The sequence below is a fragment of the Nomascus leucogenys genome, chromosome 24, assembly GCF_006542625.1.
Source record: "Nomascus leucogenys isolate Asia chromosome 24, Asia_NLE_v1, whole genome shotgun sequence".
Classification (NCBI taxonomy): domain Eukaryota; kingdom Metazoa; phylum Chordata; class Mammalia; order Primates; family Hylobatidae; genus Nomascus; species Nomascus leucogenys.
This window is the reverse complement of record NC_044404.1, coordinates 21,172,744-21,196,074: the sequence shown is the minus strand read 5'-3', so window position 1 is coordinate 21,196,074 and position 23,331 is coordinate 21,172,744. Positions and strand designations below refer to the sequence as shown.

The window sequence follows — 23,331 nt, the reverse complement described above, 5'->3', positions numbered from 1 at the left end:
GTGATAATTTGTGACTCAGCCTCAGAATGGAGGCCTATATCACACATCTTATATGATTTGGATCTGTGTCAGAGGAACTTAATATTGTGGTTTTGATAATATAATTGAATTTGTGCTTATTTACAGGTGAATACTAAAATCTGAGATTTATTAATGCCTTGGAATTAAAATAGAATTCACTTACCTTGGATCAGTTAAATAACTAGTTGATTGGCAAATGACTAAAGATCAGCAGGAAAATAGTAAAGCATTAGTTTTAAAAAATTAAGTTGTAAGTTGGTAAATGACTAATTCCATTGCAGTCACTGAATGTATATCAGTAATCTCCAGACTCGCATACAACCTTGTCCTGGTGGAAAGCGCTGATTGTGGGTTTTGAACATAAGAAAGAGAATATGAGTGTCTGTTTAAAGCCATCGCTCCTCAGAAGATCATTTGTCAAGTGTTCCTGTTTCTGACCACAGGGACAGCAATTGGCCTGTAATATATGTATTCCTTGAAAAAGTAAGGAGTTAATTTGTTATGCTTATGTAGACTGTTACTGATTTTGTGTAGTTTTACTAAATGATTGGATTTAGTAGAATAGACAAACCTTACCACTCTCTTTTTCTTTATTCAAGACAGTCATTCCTAACTGACCAAGGTTTTGCTATTGAACTGGGAAAGGACCTTGGAATTGTAATACAGTTCTACAGGATTCTATTAGCAGTGAAAGAAATAAAAATCTTTTTACTATCTTGGCTTCCTCCCTTTAGGCTGTAAAGCAGCCCTGGCTACCTGATGTCTTCATGAGTTGATATTCTAAATAATTTTACCCTCAAATAGCCGTATAATAGTAAGATTTGGTTGAGTTCGTAACAGAGAAAATATTTATACCTAAACATCTGAGTGGCCACTTGTCTGCAAGTACTGTCATAAGTACTCATTAAATCCTATTCCTGTCCACAAGGATTGCAAGGACGCAAACAGATGATAAGAATCAGTGATCACTCACTGATTGCGTCCTTGCAGTCTCTGGGTGGCTGCAGGGCACAAAGGATAGCATGAACCTTGCCATCCTCAACTACATCATTGGCTTAAGCAGGATTTTATAAGACAGTCTGGATACCTCACTACCAAGTTCCAAATAGCAGATTTTGCTCACTATAAAATTAATGTGTCTGCTAGAAAAATTGAAACACAGAGAAAAGTATGATAGGCGGCTGGGCATGGTGGCTCATGCCTGTAATCCCAGCACTTTGGGAGGCTGAGGCAGGTGAATCACTTGAGGTCAGGTCAGGAGTTGCAGACCAGCCTGGCCAAGGTGGCAAAACCCCATCTGTAATAAAAATACCAAAAAAAAAAAAAAAAAATTAGCTGGGTGTGATGGCATGCGCCTGTAATCCCAGCTACTTGGGAGGCTGAGGCAGGAGAATTGCTTGAACCCGGGAGGTGGAGGTTGCAGTGAGCCAAGATTGCACCACTGCACTCCAGTCTGGGCAACAGAGTGAGACTCCGTCCCCCCCAATCCCCCCCCCACCCAAAATGAAAAGTATTACAGGAAAAACATGATCCATGATGTTGTTAACAAAAGACTCACCACCCATTTTAACATGATCCTTCAAGTTGTTTTGCTGTGCACTTAAAAAAAAAGTTACTAGTGCACCACAAATTTCTGTCCTGCTTTCTTTATTTAAAATTATACCATAAGCAACTTCTCATTTTTAAAGCATATTTTTCTAAATATATATTTTAAGAATGTATTTACTTGTTTCTAATGAGTTAGTATTTTTTACAGTGTTCAAACAACTGTCACATAGTTTCTTGGCATCCATTAATTTTCTATTTTTTTTAATGCTCTCTCAGCAGAATCAATATTCTTTTCAAAATACTGCCTTTAACTTTTGATCTGAACCCTTGTTGTTCTCAAAGTTTAAGTCAGGTACCACCAAACTCTTCCAGATTCTTCTCAGACCTGGTTACTTTTGATTTTTCAGCAGTACTTTAAATACATCTCCTATTAGCCGAGCATTGTAGCATGTGCCTGTAGTCCCACCTATTCAGGAGGCTGAGGTGAGAGGATTGATTGAGCTTGGGAGGTGGAGGCTCCAGTGAGTTGTGATTGTGCCACTGCATTATAGCTTGGGTGACAAAGTGAGACCCAGCCTCAAAAAAATTAAAAAAATAAATATATATTCTATGGTATTTATCACATAACTCATTTATGATGACAGAGTAGGTGAAATTAGGAATCATACCAAACTGGGTTGGATTGCTGTGTGGTATCCCTCCTATCCTTTATATTCTGTCCCAGCATCAGCAGACCCATTATTTAAAAAATACATATATCGGCTGGGCACGGTGGCTCACGCCTGTAATCCTAGCACTTTGGGAGGCCAAGGTGGGCGGATCATCTGAGGTCAGGAGTTCAAGACAAGCCTGGCTAACATGGTAAAACCCCGTTTCTACTAAAAATAGAAAAACTTAGCCAGGCGTGGTGGTGCATGCCTGTAATCCCAGCTACTTGGGGGGCTGAGGCAGGAGAATCGCTTGAACCCAGGAGGCGGAGGTTGCAGTGAGCCAAGATCGCACCATTGCACTCCAGCTTGGGCAACAAGAGTAAAACTCCCATCTCAAAAAAATATATATATCTATATCTGTATCTATATCTATATCTATAGCTATATCTATATATCTATATCTATATCTATATCTATGGATATGTCTACTGCTTACGTCTTCTCTGTGGTGCTAGGTCCATATCAATCCTGAGACTGCTGACATTGGTTTGATTGTTCCTTAGTCACCTTTTGCCTGTATTTTGAAATTCTGAGATTCTGACTTTGATTTAATTTTAGTTTAGGATATTACTGATTTTTCTCTGATGATCTTGTTTATTTTCTTTTAGAATTACAAGCAGAGGCTAGGAGTAGTGGCTCATGCCTGTAATCCCAGTACTTTGGGAGGCCGAGGTGGGAGGATCGCTTGAGCCCAGGAGTTTGAAGCCAGCGTGGGCAACATAGGCCCTGTCTTTCCAAAAAATAAAACAAATTAGCCCAGTGTAGTGGCACACACATGTAGTTTTAACTACTTGGGAGGCTGAAACGAGAGGATTGCTTGAGCCCTGGAGTTTGAGGTTGCAGTGGGCTATGATCGCACCACTATGCTTCAGCCTGCGTGACAGAGCAAGACCCTGCCTCAGAAACAAACAAACAAAAAGCTAGCAGAGAGACCGGGCGTGGTGGCTCACACCTGTAATCTCAGCACTTTGGGAGTCCAAGGCGGATGGATCACTTGAGGTCAGGTGTTTGAGACCAGCCTGGCCAACACGGTGAAATCTTGTCCCTATTCAAAATACAAAAATTAGCCAGGCATGGTGGCATGTGCCTGTAGTCCCGGCTACTTGGGAGGCTAAGGCAGGAGAATTGCTTGAACCCGGGAGGTGGAGGTTGCAGTGAGCCAAGATCGTGCCACTGTACTCCAGCCTGGGTGACAGAGTGAGACTCTGTCTCAAAAAAACAAACAAACAAAAAACAAAACAAAACCAAGCAGAGAAATAAACCATATTGATTACATAATGAGAGTGAGCACAATCTTGAGTATGTAACAATTGACATTGACAAAATTGATCCAGAAATAAATTTTAGCTTTGCCTTTTGCCATCTTCCTCTCATAAGTTTCAGACTTTTTCATCTGAAATTTGCTAGTTTTGATAATTAGCTTATATGCTATGTGGAATGTTGGTAATGAACCTACCTCTAGATTTACTTGCTTGGCCCTGACTGCTCTCCTGAGCTTAGATTCATATATTCAACACACTACTTATTATTTACATTTGAGTCTGATAGGCATCTAAAACTACTTGTGATTATCCCTTTCCCTTTGTCTATTCTGCCTCTAATCCTGTCTCACAGTAATACAGGTTGAACATCCCTGTCCAAAAATATACAGCGCTTCACAATCTGAACGTTTTGGAGTGCCAACATGATGCCCAAGGAAAATGATCATTAGAGCATTTGGATTTTGGATTTTTGGATTAGGGCTGCTGAAGTGGTACAGTGCATATATTCAAAAATTAAAAAAAAACCCAAATACTTCTGGTACCAAGCATTTTGGATTAGGAATACTTTCCCTTCTTCCCACCTAATCTTTCAAGCCATAAACTTAAAATCCATCCCTGATATCCATAATCTATCACTTTCAAGTATACTATATAATTTAAGTATTATGGCTGTTAGTATTTCAGCTAGACTGTAAACTCCAGGAATGCAGGGATTTTAGTCTCTCTTACTGATGTATTCCATGCACCTAGTACAATGCTTGGTATAAAGTTCTCAATAAATATATGTTAATGAATGAATGAATGAGTCTACATTCCTTTCTGTCCCACCTGCGCAAACAAATTATCTTGTTACTACTGTGTTCTAAGCCACCATTAGTTGTGGCCAAGATGATTGCAGTAGCTTTTTTTTTTTTTTTTCTTAAGAGAGAGGATCTTGCTATGTTGATCAGGCTGTGATGCAGTGGCTTTTCACAGGCATGATCATGGTGCCTTACAGCGCCCAACTGTTGGGCCTCTTGCCTTACGCTCCCAAGTAGCTGGGACTACAGATGTGAGCCACTGCGGCCTGGCATGATAGCTTTAACTAATCTCTGCTTCTATTCTTGTACTCTTCGTTCTTATTCTTACAAAGCAACCAAAATGATCTTTGGAAAACATTCGATCTTTTCACACTCCTGCTTAAAACTTCCAGTAGGTTCCCAGTCATGTTAGAATAAAACCCTAAGTCCTTACCATGCCAACAAGGACTTAAATGTGTGTTGTTTTAAGCTGTTAAGTTTGTGATTTGTCTCTTGATTAATTCAGATAACTGATAAATAACCTAGCCACATCAGTGATATCCTATTATATTCACTGCCACCCCTCATTCTTCAGAGGAGGGAATTATTCAGGGTGTGTACACCAAGTACAGGAATACTGAGAGCCATCTTAGATTTGAGTCCACCCTGGCTGGATGCGGTGATGCATGCCTGTAATTTCAGCACTTTGGGGGGCCAAGGTGGGCGGACCCCTTGAGCCCAGAAGTTTAAGACCAACCTGGGCAACATGGCGAAATCTTGTCTCTACAAAAAATAAAAAATTAGCCAGGCGTAGTAGTGCGTGCCTGTAGTCCCAGCTACTCAGGAGGCTGAAGTGGGAGGATCACTTGAGCCTGGGAGGTAGGTGGAACATGCAGTGAGCTGAGATTGGGCCACTATACACCTGCCTAGGTGATACAGACCCTGTCTCAATAAAAAGAGTTTGCCCTGTGGCCCTCAAGGATTCACATAGGGACCACTTTCGTTAACCTTTTGATACCTAGACATTTTTGGAAGTGCTTCTTTCTTATTCGTTTATTTTTTCATTTGTTAGCATTGTTACTGACCCTCCAATTTTAACAACATTTTCTTGTTTCTATTGGATAGTTACTAAATAAGAAGAGCAACCCTCAGAATTAAACCCAGTGCTGACAAAGTCCGTAGTAGAACATATATGGTGTGTGTTTGCTTGAGTTTTTAAGTATTACGTGAATCATACAAAATTACCTTTTCTTTTTTAAGGTTAAAATATACTTGAATATCTGTAAATCTGGAATTTCACGCAATTCAACCTATTAAGTATAGGTAAGAGTAGAGCAAGGAGGAATGCCATTTTTTCTTTCTCTTTTTTTCTTGGTGGTTGGGGATTGGCAATGATATTAACAGAATTCAAATAGTATCATGTATAAGTAAAACTTCCGTCCTAGTATCCACTGTAGTGCTCCTTTTAGTTGAGCAGACCAGCTTTTATTTAGTTCTCAGTATCTGTAGATTTGGGGAAATAAACAACCTGAAGGAAGAACTAGGATGATACGAAATATTAATGAAGGGAAAGACTTTACTTATCTATTCTGCTGCTTGAGGAGCATGAAGTATAGAAATTACCCATGTAAGAAAAGCTTTGGGATCTTTCAAAACTACCCAGAATTGAACTTTGTTATTTCTTTGTATGAGTTGCAGCTGCTGAAATGTTTTTAGATGACCTCACTAAATAAACTTTATCTTGGGATTTAGAAAATAAGGGATGTCACATACATAAACCATGTGCCTTTTACCTTTATATGAATCATTTGTTGCTGAAAAATTAATTTACTTGATAGGAATCCTGGAGTTTCCTGTTATTCTTTTAGTAACTGATTAATTACTATACTTTTTAAAGCAGTCTGTTTTCATTCATATTATATAAACTATATACAATAAAAACAGTGGTTTGTGTGTGTGTTATATTTAACAATATATCTATTCAGTCAATGCCTGTTGTGTAGAATCCAGTCACAAGTCTATATCTGAGTATTTATAGAAAGTTTGGCCAGGTATGGTGGCTCATACCTATAATCCTGGCACTTTGGGAAGCGGAGGTAGGAGGATCACTGAGTTTCAGAGTTTGAGTCCAGCCTGGGCAACACAGTGAGAACTTGTCTCTACAAAAAAAAAAAAAAAAAGAAGAAGAAAAAGAAAAATTACTGGGCATGGTGGCATGTGCCTGTAATCCCAGCTACTCTGGAAGCTGAGGTGGGTGGATCACTTAAGCCTGGGAGATGGAGGCTGCAATGAGCTGTGATCACACCAGTGCACCCCAGCCTGGGCAACACAGTGAGACCCGATTTCATAAAAAAAAAAATTAAAAAGCAAGTTTATATTTAATCATGAGATACCCCTAGAGCCATGTCCACACTCTGGCTGCCTGTGTTTTTAATATACCAATATATGGTTTATTTGGCTTGTAGTGTGTATGGGAAGTCAGGACAATTTCATGCAGAAAGCCTTATTTTTGGTTACTCTTGAAAATTTTGAAGAAGTAGCACTGCTTATCTGGAATTCCTGCATGCCAGTACTTGACTACAGGAGAGTATCTCAGTATCTGCTGCCCTCTGGGGAGTGGCCATTCTCTATCGTTTTCCATAGTCCCTAATCTCTGTTGTTTACATCTGGCCAGTTTTTTCCCATTTTGTTTCCTCCAGGGGGTATTTCTCTTGCTCTGGAGTCATGTAAGAATGATCATGTTAAGGAAACTTTGTTTTCCATATTTTATTTATTATTTGAAAATTGTGGTTTATGTATGATAGCTCTTAATTGGCCAGAATATAATCAAATCCAATAAGTTAGTGCTAGATAAATAAACTTTATACCTAATGACTAATCTTAATTTGCACGATCTTTATGGTCTACCTTAAATTTTTTAAAAACTCTGTCAAGTTAATATTGGTCACCAACCACCAAATGTCATTAATTTTATAGGAGATTATTTTTTGGTGGAAATCTTGAATGGAAATTCACTAGCTACCTGAAGTTTCCACTGAGTCAAAATTTTAGAGCTTTTCTTTCTTGCAGCAGTGTTTCTTTTTAAATTTTCTTTCTTCTATGCAGAGTAACAGTATAATACCAATGGAAGTGATATTTTATCACAGGTGTTAGTAGTTTGCTTGTTTTTGTCTTTAATCTTGTTTTTGAGGTAGGTGGTGTGGAAGAAGATTAAAATACACATTCATAAAAGTACATAAAACTTAAAGGTAGAGTTTAACAAATAATTTTAAAGCAAAAAAAAAAGTTTTAAACCAGCTTTAAAAAAATTACATGCCCTTTCTGTCATAATTTCCTCTCTCCCCAGAAATAATACTGTCTGCCTTTTAAAAGTCATTTTCCTGCTTCTCATGTATAAACATGATATACATGCTAAACATGTATACCTCTATTGACTAATATGGTCCAGTTTTGCCGGTTTTGCATATTTGGATAAATGGAATCATACTTTATATATTCTTCTTAATCTTTTACTCAGTACCATTTATGAGGGCCATCTAAATTGTGTTATGGTAGTTTTTTATTCTGTTTCTGTATAGGAAAATTTTCAGTGTATGAAAATTTCATTATTGATCAATTTTGTTAATGAACAGTTGGGTTGTTTCCAATTTTTGGTTATTAAAACAATACAACTATGAACATTTTTGTTCATGTACCCTGGTGCACGTTTTCATTGTTTTCAACCAGATGTATACCTAGGAGTGGAATGGCTGGGTCATAGGGAATGACTGTTTCCAAGCTTACCAGCTAATGCCAAATTGCTTCCCAAAGTGGTTGTACCAGTTTACATTTCTACCAGCAAGAGAATGAGAATTTTGGAAGCCCCACATTGTTACCAATGCAAAAATATAATATCTATAAGAAACAAAAACATTTCTTGGGCATATTTTCTTTTAAACGCAATAAGCAGTACACATAAACATATATTGCACTACAAGAAATGGTTGATGTATTTTGCTTAGGATTAATATTATAGAAAAGACAACAATCTGTTTAGCTTTAGAGGTAGTTAAGTAGTTGCTGTTATCAGCTGTTCTACACCTCTGCTGCCTCCCAGCCTTCATAGTTGAGAAGGTAGCAATATCTTTCAAATAACGGGAAAACACATGTTTTCTTTGTATGAGAACTTGTTGCTACTACCTTTAAAGAAGATGGATTTCAACAGTATGACCTGAAATTGAACAGTTTACCAAGAGAGAAGAACGCTTAGCTAGATAGTAGGAGATTCGGTAATCATTAATTTAGGAATATTTTGCAAGAGGTATTTAAATTTTAGTGTAAATTTGATTTTTATCTATGACAATTTTGTTAGCCTTTGTGCCATTTCTTTGGGATAGGATTGTGCTATTTCTGTTCTGTATAATTTCTAGTTAAAGATGGTATACCTTTTTCCCTGGCAGAGACATTAAGCCCTGTAACAAATACACTAAAAGCAAATATGGAATGCCTAATGCAGTGTGACATATGTAATGGAGGATCTTATTTGAATTGAATAGAGCACAGTGAAGCTGAGAGATTTTTATTATATGTAACAGCCTGTTTCTAGGAAGAATTTCTTAGAAATTCTAGTTCTTCCATTATTTTGATACAGACTTACTTTCTTTGGCCTGCTTTTATTAGTAGACATCCCCAAATTTAGGAGGAAGTGCCCTTTTAGAATATCTGATACCAAAGGATTACCAGTTTGGCAGAACTATTTAGAGTTGCAAAGGATGCATACCATAGGGACATACCTATGAAAGTTGTTTTTCATTGATGTTTCCTTTAAGGAAGCTTTTTATGTAGAAAGAACATAGCACTTTTGGCTTTGGCACAATGCTTTTTCTCTTTCTCTCAAACATTTGTGTTTTATGGGGCAATATAACAGTTTTCTGACAAACCAATGGATACTAATTTTATTTGTAATAATTTAAATTGTTCTTTCAGTATTCTTTAGTATATGTCAGTACCTCTTTACAGTTCTGTAAGAAACATAGCTTACAATCTTTACAACTCTGCAGATGTATTTTTCCTTTATTATTCCTAATTATTTCATTTATTTCTATTGATACTAGTGTACAGGTTTATATTTTTTATGTATTTAGTTCAGTTATGTTACTTCATTTTCCCATTGGTTGCTATTTCTGCGTGTTTTTGCCATCATGTGAAATGCTGCTGGATATATCTTTAAGTTCCTAATTTTTGAGGTGAGATTTTCTTTAGGGTATGTACTCTAAAGTGAAATAATTTTGGGGTGATGGTTTTGAAGCACTTGGTGACACATTGCTCTGTAATCCTGGGAAGATAGTAAAGTAACCCATTCACAGTATTTTATCTATGTCCTGTTTCCTTAGATCCCTGCCAATAATGGGGCAAAGATTTTATTTTAACTTACTTTTGTTAGTTTAATTGATAAACATACAATGTATTTTAATATTTTTTATCAATAGTATTTAAAAACTTTACTATGATTTAATTGTCATGGGCAAATTTGGTATTTAATTTTTATCAGAATAAATCAGAAAACTGGTCTAAGATAGATTTTATATAGTTAACTTCTTTGCTCTCTTTTTATTTTCACTTTATTTCACTGTACAGAATTTTTCCCATGTTAAAAATGTGTATTCATATTGAGGTTTTACTTTAGCAAAATATCAAAATAATTAATTCTAAAACATGAGAAATAATATAAGTTCATAAGCTTTGTTGGTAAGAAATTTACTTATAAGAACTCTTCATTTCTGATTATTAATTTTCTAAAGTAGATGTTTAAATAGCAATCCAACTTTTCTCCTTTGAAAACTTTCCTTGGTGAGATTTATATATGCTGTTACATTTCATGGTAAACTTTATGCCCTTATAAATGTAACAGTCACTCAAAATTGGGAACAAAATTTTCCCAAGAAAATCATAAAGTTATTTAAAAAACAAGGATGAAACTAGATACAATTATTTTAAGTGTTAATCTTTGGTCATATTGTAGCATCATTTATGTGTCTTTTAACTCATAAGCTTTTGGTTCTAGTTAGTTCTGTGTGAGTCCATTTGATTTCAGTATTGGGATCAGGTAGCTGATCCTGAAGATGTTTATATCTGTTTAGAGAGTTATAAGTGATTTGAAGGTTAGAGTACCAGGGACTAGATTTTCTTCAGACCTTTTGACTGAGCGAATTCTAGGCCATTTTCCTTTTTCCCTCAGCAGAGTTTTTAACTTTATGATAAAATTCAGAAGACCTATGAACTGAAAATAGAGAATATGTCTAATGATGAATTTTAGCATTTCTTTGCGTTATGAATATAGACAACAATTGCCATTAGTTATTATTTTTGATGCGCCAATGAAGAACATATATTACTATGTCAGGAATTTGTTTTAATATTTTTATACCTGTATTTCAGTATAGATCATTTGTTGTCATAATCCTATGTATTTTATGCATTTAATAACACGATTCTGAGAAGTCTGTATTTTATGCTAGATTGGCAAAGGGTTTGTGTTCCTCTCAAATTTAAGAACTATTGCTTAAGGAGAATGGCTTCTTTCATTTTAGCAGAGGACAGAACTGCCCATAATTCATGAAACTTTGCAAAACCATCAGTGTTAAGTCTGCATTAGAGTATGAGAGGGAAGAGCTGGCTAGGCTTGATTGGTAGGCACTTCCACTAGGGGTTTGAGTAAAGTGGTTTCATATCTGTCATGGGCTGATGAGCAATTTATTGCCTGCAAAAAATGGAGAAAATGAAATTTTTGGTTACATAAAAACATGCTGATTATTTTTCAGTTGTATAAATTTGTGATTATTGTATTATGTTAAAACATGTAAATGAGCAAATAAATACCTGTAATGCTTTCTGTTAAGATTTTGGTGTATCTCCTTACAGATCTTTAAAAATATTACATATACATGTTTTTAGATGTATGTGTGTGTATTATATGCATATGTAAACAAATATGTATAGAAATATTCCTACACATGTGTATGTATATGTATATTTAGATGTCCTTTTTAAAAATTCTTTTGTATTTAAAGAGATAGGGTCTTCCTCTGTCACCCAGGTTGTAGTACAGTGGTGTGATCATAGCTCACCGTAAGCCTTGAACTCCTGGGCCCAAGCAGTCCTTCTGCCTCAGCTTCCCAAGTAGCTATGTCTACAGGTGGATGCCACCATGCCTAGCTAATGAAAAAAAAAATTTTTTTTTAAAATAGAGATGAAGTCTTGCTATGTTGCACAGGCTGGTCTGAAACTTCCGTTCTTAAGCAGTCTTCCTGTGTTGGCCTCCCAAAGTGCTGGGATTACAGGCATAAGCCACAGCATCTGGCCAGATACATGTTTTTAAAGACAAAAATGAGATTATGTCGTATAAGTAACTTGCCATTTTTGGAGTTTAGATTTATTGAGATGTAATTTAGTAAAATTCACCCTTTTTAGTGTATACGTCCATAAGTCTTGACAAGCAGAGACATTCAATTCTCACTATAAGCATGATACAGAACAGTTCTGTCACCCTCAAAAATCTCCTTGTTTCTCTTCTGTAGTCATCTCTTTCCTCTTTCAACCATTTATTTCTTTTCTGCTCCTTTTACAAAATGGTATCATACAGTTTGTAGTTTCAAGTATTGTTTCTTTCCTGTAGCATGTGTTTTCCTTTATGATTTTTGGTTTTGAGATCATGCTTCAGGAATCTTTTATCAAATTGATGGGAATATTCGTGTATATATTTTTAAAGAATTCTATTTTTTTCAATTTTAAAAATTTTAAGTGTTCAGTCTGGTGCTTATTTTAGTGTAAGTTGTGAGGTAAGAAATCCAATTAAAAATCAGATAGTTCAGCTGTATTTATTAAGATTGATTTACTAATATAATATTCTTACTAAATATTGATTTCCTCACAGGTAACACAAGTAGCAAGACAGCCGGGAACCCCTACCCCATCCCCTTATTCAGCACATGAAATAAACAAGGGGCATCCAAATCTTGCGGCAACGCCCCCGGGACATGCATCGTCCCCTGGACTCTCTCAAGTAAGATAAACCTTTTTTAAAAAAATAAGAAATGTCCTTGTAAAAGCATCATTTTTGTTTTTCTAAAGAGACTCCTAAGCAGTAACATAAAACATTACTTGTATAGTAATTTCTAGTTTGTCTTTGGCATCTTTTCAGACTTAACTTCATAAAGATGGCTACTAACAAATTTCACACATTTCATTTTGGAGACATTAAAAATTAACTGTCAGTGATATTTAGTTTTCATTTTCATTGTTTAAAAGTTAGAGTTTTATTCTAAAGTTTACTAAAAAACCCCCCATAAAGCACTGATTTGCTTTTCGATGCTTAATCTGCTACCATCTCCCACCCCTTTTGGGTGAAGCATTAATGGTTATTTTCTACTTATGTGGAAACTTGGTGTCTTCCCCTCTTGAGTAGCATCAGTGGGATTTTTTGTTTGTTGGTTTGGTTGTTTTCTAAGTCGATTATTTTAATTTGATAGGCTTAAGTTTTTGTTGAACTGTTAAAAGAATTGTGAACCCCTTAGTTTATTTCTACTTAATAGGAACAACAGACATTCAGACACTGTTTAAGGAAGATGTTCCTATGTGTTCCTTGCACTTAAGTTGTTTGCCAAGATATGTTGTTCAGCTTGCACCGACCTACTGTTGCAAGCTTGTTTGGATTTCCTTGTGGTTAAAAGTTGGCTAGAGTTATAAAGTCCCTTACAGAATGTGGACTGAGTCAAGCCAATAACATTGACCTAACTTTGTGAGATTGTCAGTATTTACATGTAAGAGCTACTCTTTTGATAATAAAAATCATTTTTATAACATTATTCGTGATTTTAGCCTCCATATTTTAGGTCTTTTAGAGCTTGAATAATAGGAGAGATCAGGAATTACTAAAAATAATGCTAAAGGTGGTGATTATAAGTTATGGGCTGATTTTATTTTTTATTCTTCATTATTTTTTAGAGACAATTTTTATTCCTTCTTTATTATTTTTTTAGAGACAGGATCTTGCTCTGTGGCCCAGGCTGGAGTACAGTGGCGTGATCATAGCTCACTGTAACCTCTAACTCCTGGGCTCAAGTGATCTTCTTGCCTCAGCTTCCCAGTTAGCTGAGACCACAGGCTCATGCCACCATGCCCGGCTAATTTTTTTTTTTTTTTTGGTTAAATTTTTTGTAGAGATGGGGTCTTGCTGTGTTGCTCAGATTGGCCTTGATCTCCTGGCCATGTGCTGATTAATTATATTTTAGACTATAGAATGTTTGGAAAAGGAATGTATAGTTTGCCAAACCATGACTGAAATAGCCCTATTAATGAAGATATAAATAAGTTTGTCTTAGTGCTATACCTAAACTTAGTCTAAATAATTCTTATATAATTTTGAGTTTTAAACATTGAAAACAAAACAAAATGAGCTCCTGATTGTTTAAATGAGGTTCTTGTGTTGGGTTTCTTAGACTGAACACAACCTCTCAACTTATTATTAAGGTGTATTAAACTGAGTCTAATCAGGAGAGAAAAACTATGCACTCTCAAGAATATAAGATATAAAGAGCAAATGCTTACCTTAGGGCTGAGTAGAGGCTCAGATAGGGAGCCTTTCTCTGTAGGGTTGAGCCAAAGGCTGTGGTAGAAGAGCCACTGTGGTACTGTTCAGAACTTGCTGAAACTCTTTGTTCTGGAACTTGCTGGAAATGTGCCCTATGAAGTATTGGGGAAAGCTTTCTTCTCCAGCACCAATCTCTTATAGCCAAGAGCTGATGCAGTGCACACTGGCTAAAAGGCTCCTTACCGCATGTCTATTTCCCACAGACAACTCAAAACATTAGATCTACTGGATCAGAAGTCCCAAGTGGTAGAGCAGCTTGCACTGCGCATTCCAAATTTGCTGTAGAACCTTTGTATATTGTGTTCCTTACTCAAAATTGGAAACTTCCTAGGTGACACTGTAGTCGGTTAAGGTGGCACATTCAGATGTAGTATATATGTTGCCTCTAAATCCAAAAAAGGCCTACCAAACCTACCTCTTATTTTCTGTGGTAGTTTTAGGTGAGAGACTGCTACCCCTACCCTGGGCTAAGATCTTGACCTTGTTGGAGAGGGCATGGTGTCGCTTTCTGAATGAGAGTGGTGCCATTTCAGTGGAACTTACTGAAAATCCACCCTCAGAACTTGTGAGAATTCTGCCCTCTAGGGTGCCAAGGGAAAGCTGTTCGCAGGGAGGTTTCTTAGAAAAGCCACTGTGCTGCGTGTCTTCCTGAGGGAATACCAGGGGTAGCTCTTGGCTGCTGGGTACTGTTGCTTGCTGTGCACTGAAGCAGAAATCTTGCTCTGATGAAGCTATGTCCATGAGGGGAGCTAGTCACTAGAGAAGCCATCTTTTGGAGAAGCTCTCTGGGCTGCAGGAGCAACCAGGGACCAGGGAGCAAAACCCTTTCCTCCTACATATCTCTAGAGCCTTCTACTGACAAAACTTAATGTTGTGTCGGCTGAAATGTTAAAATATTTATAAAGCTCAGACCCATTTTCTTATTACAGGCAAACAGGGTGAATTTTGGCATGAAAGACAAGCAGTTGATAACTGGCATGTAAGGGAAATAGCTTAGTTTTCCATTTGAAATTCTTACTGTTTCAAGTTGTGATTTGACCCAAGCAGTTGGCCCAAAGGACTTAAGTTTTCTGAAAGATAGGCTGCTCGCAAATGCATAGTTTGCATTTAAGAAAAGATGGTCTCCTAGCATCTCACTTGTTGAATCCTCAAGTGCTGTTCTATATGCCATTTTACCAGGTGTCTTTAGAAACCAGAGTACGTGAATACCAGGGAGAATGTCCACCAAATATTGTGTTGCATTCTTTTGTGGTCTGTTTTGCCACCATTTTGCCTAATCTGATGAATGAACCCAGTAAATCACACCTGGTTCAATGCCCTTTTTTCCCCTCCATCTTTTCAGAGAGGGAAGCCTCTATGGATTCATCTGTCTCCTAGCAATATGTTAACATTTGTTGATATGGTGAGGAAGTTTTTCTAAACTAGCATACCTAGAAAAATGAAGAGTTCCATGGGAGACTCAAGTTTTTTTTAGGTTTCACAGTTGAAACAGTTTGTAGGGGCAGATGCAAAGCTTCCCTTCTGCCCACTCTGAGGGTTTGCTGAAATGACTGATGATAGATTAATAGGAGAAAAAGGCATACAGATTTATCAATGTGCATGGACACATGAAAGTCCTACATATATGAAACACAAAGAAGGGAGAGATGGTTGAGGCTTGAGTACCCTCTTCATAGGGAAGAGGGAAGCAGGGTGGGGAATGGGCTATTGGGAATTTTAGAGGGGGAAGTAAATGATTTTTAGGTGAAGTGAATGAGTCCAAATTACAATAGTCTGAGACAAAGTTCCCCTGAGCTCCTGGGAGGTGGCAGGAAGGTGAGGAATGAGACTTCAGTGTGAACAAAAGTTGTCTTATTATGAATGTTAAATCTCCTAGAGAATCTCTTTAAGAGTTACCCTCAGAAGTAAAACGAAAAGTCTGTCTTGATGTGGTGATGGCTTTAGTCTCTTCTCTTTTCCATGATTAATATTTTCTGATTATTTGGTGAGCTTCCATGGGAGGGTGGTCTTAAGACAATTGTGTTTCTTTTGGAAAGACATTTTCTTAGTCATATCTCTGTGCCCCACCAAGTTCATTGATGGTAATGGAAAGAAGAGCCTTCAACATAAAGGGGAAAGGATTATAGGCTTGAAGTCAAACCATAGGTTCTAGGGCTGGCTTTGTTACTTTCTGGTTATATGATATTGGGTAAATTATTTAATATCTCTGGAACTTCGTTTCTTCATCTGTTATATAGGGGGAAATTAGAATTCTACTGCCCTGTGAGAGCATTGTTATGATGATTGTGTAAATTCCTGCCTCAGAACAGGATTTCCTAAATTTAGTAAGTTGCATTTATTATTTGTATTCCTGCCAGACTTGGTTCTCCTCAAGATTTATATATATATATACACATATATATGCATGTGTGTGTGTTCATGTATCCTTGCCTGCTAATTCTTTTATTTGGCTACCTGTCGAGATTTAGTGTGAAACTTAGAAGCTTGTGTTGCATTCTTTTGTGGTCTGTTTTGCCACCATTTTGCCTAATCTGATGAATGAACCCAGTAAATCACACCTGGTTCAATGCCCTTTTTTCCCCTCCATCTTTTCAGAGAGGGAAGCTTCTATGGATTCATAGAAGATAGCTTCCAAGAGTTTGAAATGTCTTCCATGTCTTTGCCTTTTCTGATGTTCAGATGAAGTAGGATATTAGGCTTGGTTATTTTCTGTTGGCGGTAATTTGTTTTATTCTTCTATACAAAACAGATTCAGTCAACTGAGGATAAGATCAAAGAAACTATTTTTTAGCTACATTGTCCTTTTTGATGTGACAGTCTCCCCTTCTTCTGTGAATTAAATCTTTTTGTCCAAAGTAACTACCTATGTCTGTGACTCAATGTTTGACACTCAATCTACTAAGGTCTAAGTGAAAGAAGCTAAGCTGAAGAAAAGTGAACTTCATAACTTTGAAACATGAAAGAGGGAAAATGAAGAATATTGTTTCCAACCTCCTCTGCAATCTCATTACCTGCTTCTTTCTCTTTGTTAAGACAGGATTTTATACATACACAGGTGCTTCACCACACCTGTGTATGTGCCAAGTTTTAAGGCTTAATGTGCATTTCCCTTTTTTACATGAGCTGTAGTTCTTTCTAGCTTCATCCTCTCTGGAGATTTTGTTTAATTGGTCAAAGACTTTAGACTATGACATTTCAGACAATGGTAAATTGGTGAGACAGAGTCTTTATAGGCATAGATTCTTTTCAGTTTCCCTGAAATGGCAACACTTTTGAACAGTCTTGAAACCCAGCATGTCTGTTCTCTGGGAAGAGTAAATAGTTTGGAATTTAAAAGTATCCTTTGGTGGCAGATTGCAAAGTAAATCTCCCTGGGGAAGTGCACTCTCTAGGGGGTCAGGAGAAGAGACTCTCTAATTTAGAGTTCCAACCCTCCTAACACTGTTTTATAATTTAACCTATGGAAGTTCCTATTAATGCCCAGTTTTCTTCTTTGTGAATGAGCAGCTTTTGTTAGATGAGATCAGAATTTTCTTTAAGACCTCCATGGGTTTTGGACACTAACTTGAAAGTAGCCATTTGTTGTTATGGAAAATTATAAAACTATTTTAGATTTAAAATTACCCAAACTTTGCCTTGTTTCATTCTGTTTTTTTTTTTTTTTTTAAGAGAAGTTTGAATTATTTAAAATTACTTCTCAAGATAAAAACAAAGGAGACTCCTACTTATTGCTTAATTGGTGATGCACATTTGCTTTAACTTAGTTAATTTTCACAAAGTAGCAATTACAAAACAGACCAAACTGGCTCTGATTAACTAGGATCAAAATCTAGGTCTTTTCTTTTTTCTCTTGGCATCATTGTCTAGACTTCTAGGCTTTTGGAGCTGTATTCACAGTAATTAAGTGAGAAGACATGCTCAAAATGATGCCAAAGAAGTGAGGTAATAGGTCTTATCTGCCTGCTGTTTCTGGATTTCGTTTGGATCTCTGTTTTTTTCTGGGAGAGGAACTCCTTCTATAGCATATAATATATAGTAGCTGAGATGGTGATGGTATATGATCCACTGCTTAGATTCTTTATTGTCTCTGGAAATACTAAGCAGAGTTCTTCACTGAGGAGTATTGCTTGATCGTGATGCTTATTGTTACACCACAATTTTCATCATTAGTAAAGGATGAGTTTCAAATGACGGATGGTCCCAACACCTATTTTTGCTTTATCCAGCTTCCGGGAATCTTGTTTTATTTACTAAGGAGAATTTCTCTGTGTTGTCTCATAATTGTTCATTGACTGACTGCTCCAGCCTTTGTAAGCTGTTTTTTTATTTATTTTTTATTTTTAGAGACAGGGCCTCACTCTGTCACCCAGGCTGGAGTGCAGTAGTGTGATCATAGCTCACTGCAGCCTTGACCCCCTGGATTCAAGCAGTTCTTCAGGTAGCTGGGACTGTATGCGAGCTCCATGATGAATGACTAATTTTTTAATTTTTTGCAGAGATGGGACTTGCTTTGTTGCCAAGGCAGGTTTTGTTTCTAAATCCTGGCCTCATACAGTCCTCCAGCCTCAGCCTCACAAAGTAGTGGGATTATAGGCTTGAGCCATGGTGCCCTTCTGAGACCCTGTCTCTACAAAAGATGTAAAAAATACTAGCTAGGTGTGATGGCACACACTTGTAGTCCCAGCTACTTGGGAGGCTGAGGTGAGAGGATCGCTTGAGACTGGGATGTTGAGGCTGCGATGTTGAGGCTGCAGTGAGCTGGGATCACACAATTACACTCCAGCCTGGGCGGCAGAGTGAGACCCTGTCTCAAAGGAAAAAAAAAAAAACTGAATGAAGTTGAATAGTGACTTTTCCTTACTGCATAAGCTTTTTTTTCTTTTTGTTACCTTTTGTGAAGAATATAAATTCTGAGTTTGATGCATACTTGTTGTTAACCATGATAAAGTAGAGGAAGCTGTGAAAGTTTGCTTTAAGAAAACATCACATTTCATTGTTGAAATAGATGAGTATTGAATTTAATTTTAAAAAAGCAAAATTTATAGTTTTTATACTCCCCATGGCCCCCACTTTGAAACACATCATGTCCATCTAAGGCAGTATTTGAGGTGAGCTTACCAGGATTCTTTAGCATATCACAATATAAATATGAATATTTTATAGGCCTTTGTAACTTACTTTTAAATTAATGACATTTGCAAAGGCATGTTATGTGTAAAGTGTTTAATGACAATATTTGTTGACACTTTTAACAAAAAGTAGCTTTTTAAGAACTTACACATATTATCAACTTAAAAAAACAAATGGAGGATTTGTCACCAAGGGGACCAACTCAGTGCAGTCAGTACTGCAGGTGTCCAAACCCACACCAAGTCCCCATGTACCATGAATGCAGCTTCCAAAGAATCATGGCAGGCTTTTCTAATTGTTGAGATTTATTTGAATGTGATACTTGATTGGAAGAGTGTTCAGCTCTTTTGGTCATTTTTTGTTTTTATTAAAAAAATTAGTTGCAACTATATTTATAAAGCAACCTTGACCAAATGTTTTTCTAATAGGTGTTTCATCTCTCTCTCTCTTTCCATCCATCCTTCCTTTTTTTTTTTTTTTTTTTTTTTTTTTGCCAAGGTTTCACTCTGTCACTCAAACTGGAGTGCAGTGTGTTTTCTGTTCACTGCAGTCTCCACCTCCCAGGCTCAAACTGTCCTCCTGCCTTAGCCTCCTGAGAGTAGCTGGGACTGACTTTTTGTATTTTTTTGTAGAAACTGGGTTTCCTCATGTTGCTCAGGCTGGTCTCGAACTCCTGAGTTCAAGCAACCCGCCTGCCTTGGCCTCACAGAGTGCTAGGATTACAGGTGTGAACCACCGTGCCTGGCCTAGGTGTTTAATCTTTTATGTAGTCCTGTAACTTACCTTGAAATGTGCCTAAAGCAGCTTTTATATGTTTGGTTATACTTCTCTTTGTATTGCCTGTAGCGGAAAAAAATTCCATTTATTTTCTTTTGACATTTCTGTGGTTAGTTTTTAAACGTTGCTGCAAGAGTGATGGTTAAGTACAATTATTTTTCAGACTTCTCACCCTAAGTTTTGCATTCTGTTTGGCAAATTCACATGGCTGAAACCCACATTTTATCTAAGTATTAATTCAGCACTATTACAGCAAGCTAAAGAATTTCGTAAGAACCAAACTGATTGTGATTTTGTAAGCATTTCTTTACTTCTGTTTTATGTAGGCTCAGTCTTTTGTTGATGTTCATTTTCACTTAAATCCTGTCAGAGGAAAAAGGTTTAGGATTTTGTCTTTTACATTTGAACAGCTGTTTCTTTTGGATGCATCCTGGGAGACTCTTGTTTATTTCTCTGGCTACCTCTCATCTGTTTTAAGAAGTCATGAAAAACTCTGTTAGCATTTTTCTTGCCAGTTTGCCTCTTGGGAATATCACACTTCATTTATTTCCCATAGATTTGGGAGAGAAACTCACTTTAGTGCCACTATTTTTTATCTGGTTGTGACATTCAGATTTTTAGGTTTTTATGGTTCTGAAAATTGCTAATTCAGTTCAGCTGCAGAGATTAGCATGTATCAGTAAATTTTAGGATGAGAAATAGAACAGGTAAGTTTTAAGAATAATGAAGAAATTGTGCAGTTTGACTCTTCAATTTAAAGTGCTTGTGATAGTTCCTGCAAAAATGTATATGTGATTCAGAACGTGTTGTGGGGGAAGCGAGCAGACAGAACTCTGAGGGAAAGCTCAGCAGAGAGGTTGAGTACCGTAGTAGACATGTATAATACCATCTTGAGTTTAGTCAGGCAAATGGGTATATATGTCTATTCAGATTTATTGTAGTGGACGGGAGCATGCCAATTGCTGTGAGAGAAATGAGAGAACAAGCTGTTCAGGACTGTTTTTATAAGGGATCAAATGAAAAAATTTACTTAAAAGTCACAAACTATAAAGTGTAGTATACAAAGGCTAGCTATCATTATAGAACTAAGAACTGTGAATTTCAGTGACTCAGCAATCAATAAAAAGCCAACAACACACACATCTTGTAGATGATGGTCATTTTAAATTTTCTCAATGAATAGTAAAGAGAGATTAACTTAGTTATATTTAAAGCAAATAGAATCAATTAAGTATAAAGAATGAATATTATAAATTGATATATAGAACGACTATTAGAAAATAAAAATGTTGGGCTGGGTGAGGTGGCTCATGCTTGTATCCCAGCACTTTGGGAGGCTGAGGTGGGCAGTTCGCTTGCGCTCAGGAGTTTCAGACCAGCCTGGGCAACATGGGTAAACCCCATCTCTACAAAAATTAGCCGGGTATGGCGGCGTGGGCCTCTCGTCTCTCCTGATTGGGAGGCTAAAGTGGGAGCATCCCCTGAGTCCAGAAGGTCAAGGCTGCAGTGAGCCATGCTTGTGCCACTGCACTCCAGCTTTGGCGGCAGAGTGAGACCCTGTCTCCAAAAAAAAAAAAAGAAAAGAAATGTGTTATAATTTACTCACTAAACCAACAAACTTTTTTTCTCAGTGCATACATTTATTTACTGTTTTTTTTTTTCCTCTGATGTCTAGTCATGCTTATAATGAGGTAACACGAAGGGCTAAGTCTGATTTCCAAACTTTTCATCAGTTGATGGACCCTTTTCTCTGTGAAGAATGATGAACTCTCAAGCTGTCTGAATTCTGTCTCCCTTGTGGGTGTGTTCTCTGTGAAGTAGTTTGTTTCACAGAAAACCCCTAAGTAGGTGACATATTGAAGAAACCATGTTGCCAACATTTTGTTATACTTTTCATGTAAAACATATTTCCATTTCTCTTCACTGCCAGTGTTTCTCCAGTTTCAGGTACTACACTATATTATTCAAAATTCTGTTTATTACTCCACATCTTATTACTCTTGATTACCATGAAAATTGCCCATCTTCTTTTATAGTTCAGTTACAAATTTTCACATGCCTGTTTAGTGCAGTTGTCAAAGTCTTATAGTAAATAAATTATGCTAAACTATTTCAAATGGAGAGGATTTTTAATACATGAATCTGTTGTACTGGCTGAATGATTAATAAGGGGGATGCTGAGGCTGGGCATTGTGGCTGACGCCTGTAATCCTAGCACTTTGGGAGCCTGAGGTGGAAGGATAGCTTGAGCCCAGGAGTTCGAGATGAGCCTGGGCAACATAGTGAGACTTGGTCTCCACAAAAAATAAAAATAAAAAGGAGGATGCGGAGGTAATCCAGAGATTAATAACTGCAGAAAGCAGCTGACATCCCTGAGAGAAAGTCAGGAAAGGGGAAATACGAAGTAAATGTGATAAGACATCTGGACTGTGAAACATTTTCACAACTTAAAATGTAGTCGAATTAAATTTAAAGGAGTTTAATTGAGCAGTGAACGATTGGTGCAGGCATCCCCCAGAATCATGGCAAATTCAGAGAGACTCCAGGGGTACCTTCTGGTCAGAACAAATTTATAGACCAAAAAAAGGGGAAAGTGTTGTTAAAAAAAATCAGAAGTGAGGTACAGAAACACCTGAATTGGTTACAGGGTGACATTTGCCTTATTTGAACACTCAGCAGTCTATGATTGGTTGAAGTATGGCTGCTGGGATTGGCCAAGACTAAGCTTTTGTTACAGCTGCATACTCTTTAGGTTTTCAGTCTTGTCTGCCTTTTAAGCTGAGTTAGGGTTCATCCACAGGGACTCAGATTTAGAAGTATGGAGTCCTTCTCAGACCATATTTAGTTCGCTTTAACATAACTGTAATAACAACACAGTTAAATTATCTCAATTCATTGGTGACTCAAATTAGTCAAAAACCAAAGTCTAGGAATATGCATTTAAACTTGACACAGAAAGATTAAAAACATTCCTCAAGACTGCCTTCCCACCCCTTCAGATACCAGCCATACGTCCAGGCCTCTGGAAATTTTGACTGACTGGCTTCAATTTGGGGATCTCATGATCTCCTCTTTGGGTTTGATAAATTTGCCGGAGCAGCTTACAGATCTCAGGAAAACATGTTTACTTGTTTATTATAAAGGATATCACAAAGGATGCAGTTGAAGAGATGCCTATGGTGAGGTATGGGGGAAGGGGCACAAAGCTTCTCTGCCCTTCCTTGGTGCACCACCCTCCAGCAACTTCCATGTGTTTGGCTACCTAGAAGCTCACTTAACTGTGTCCTAGATTTTTTGGAGACTTCGTTATGTGCATGATTGGTTAAACTGTTGGCCATTGGTGATCAAGTTGACCGTTAGCCCCTCTCCTTCCCCTGAGGTTGGGGGTTGGACTGAAAGTCCCAACCCTCTAATCATGCCCTTGTGATGATCAACTCTAGCTGCCAGTCAACATTAGCATACAAAAAGACAGACTT

At 37.2% G+C, this 23,331-nt stretch overlaps 1 protein-coding gene across 25 annotated transcripts in view; it reads left to right on the top strand.

The window, feature by feature from the left end:
- The window catches only part of EIF4G3 (eukaryotic translation initiation factor 4 gamma 3), a 352,454-nt gene that overhangs the window by 104,296 nt on the left and 224,827 nt on the right, over positions 1 to 23,331 (top strand). For 24 of the 25 annotated variants that reach the window (XM_030805828.1, XM_030805829.1, XM_030805822.1 and 21 more), the window contains one exon: positions 12,233 to 12,361. The exons of the other annotated variant lie outside the window; for it this stretch is intronic. Coding sequence is in view for 19 of the 24 variants with exons in the window: in XM_030805822.1 (XP_030661682.1) it covers positions 12,233 to 12,361 (129 nt within the window). In the remaining 5 variants the exon portion in view is untranslated. The remainder of the gene's footprint in view (positions 1 to 12,232; positions 12,362 to 23,331) is intronic. 25 annotated transcript variants of the gene reach the window in all.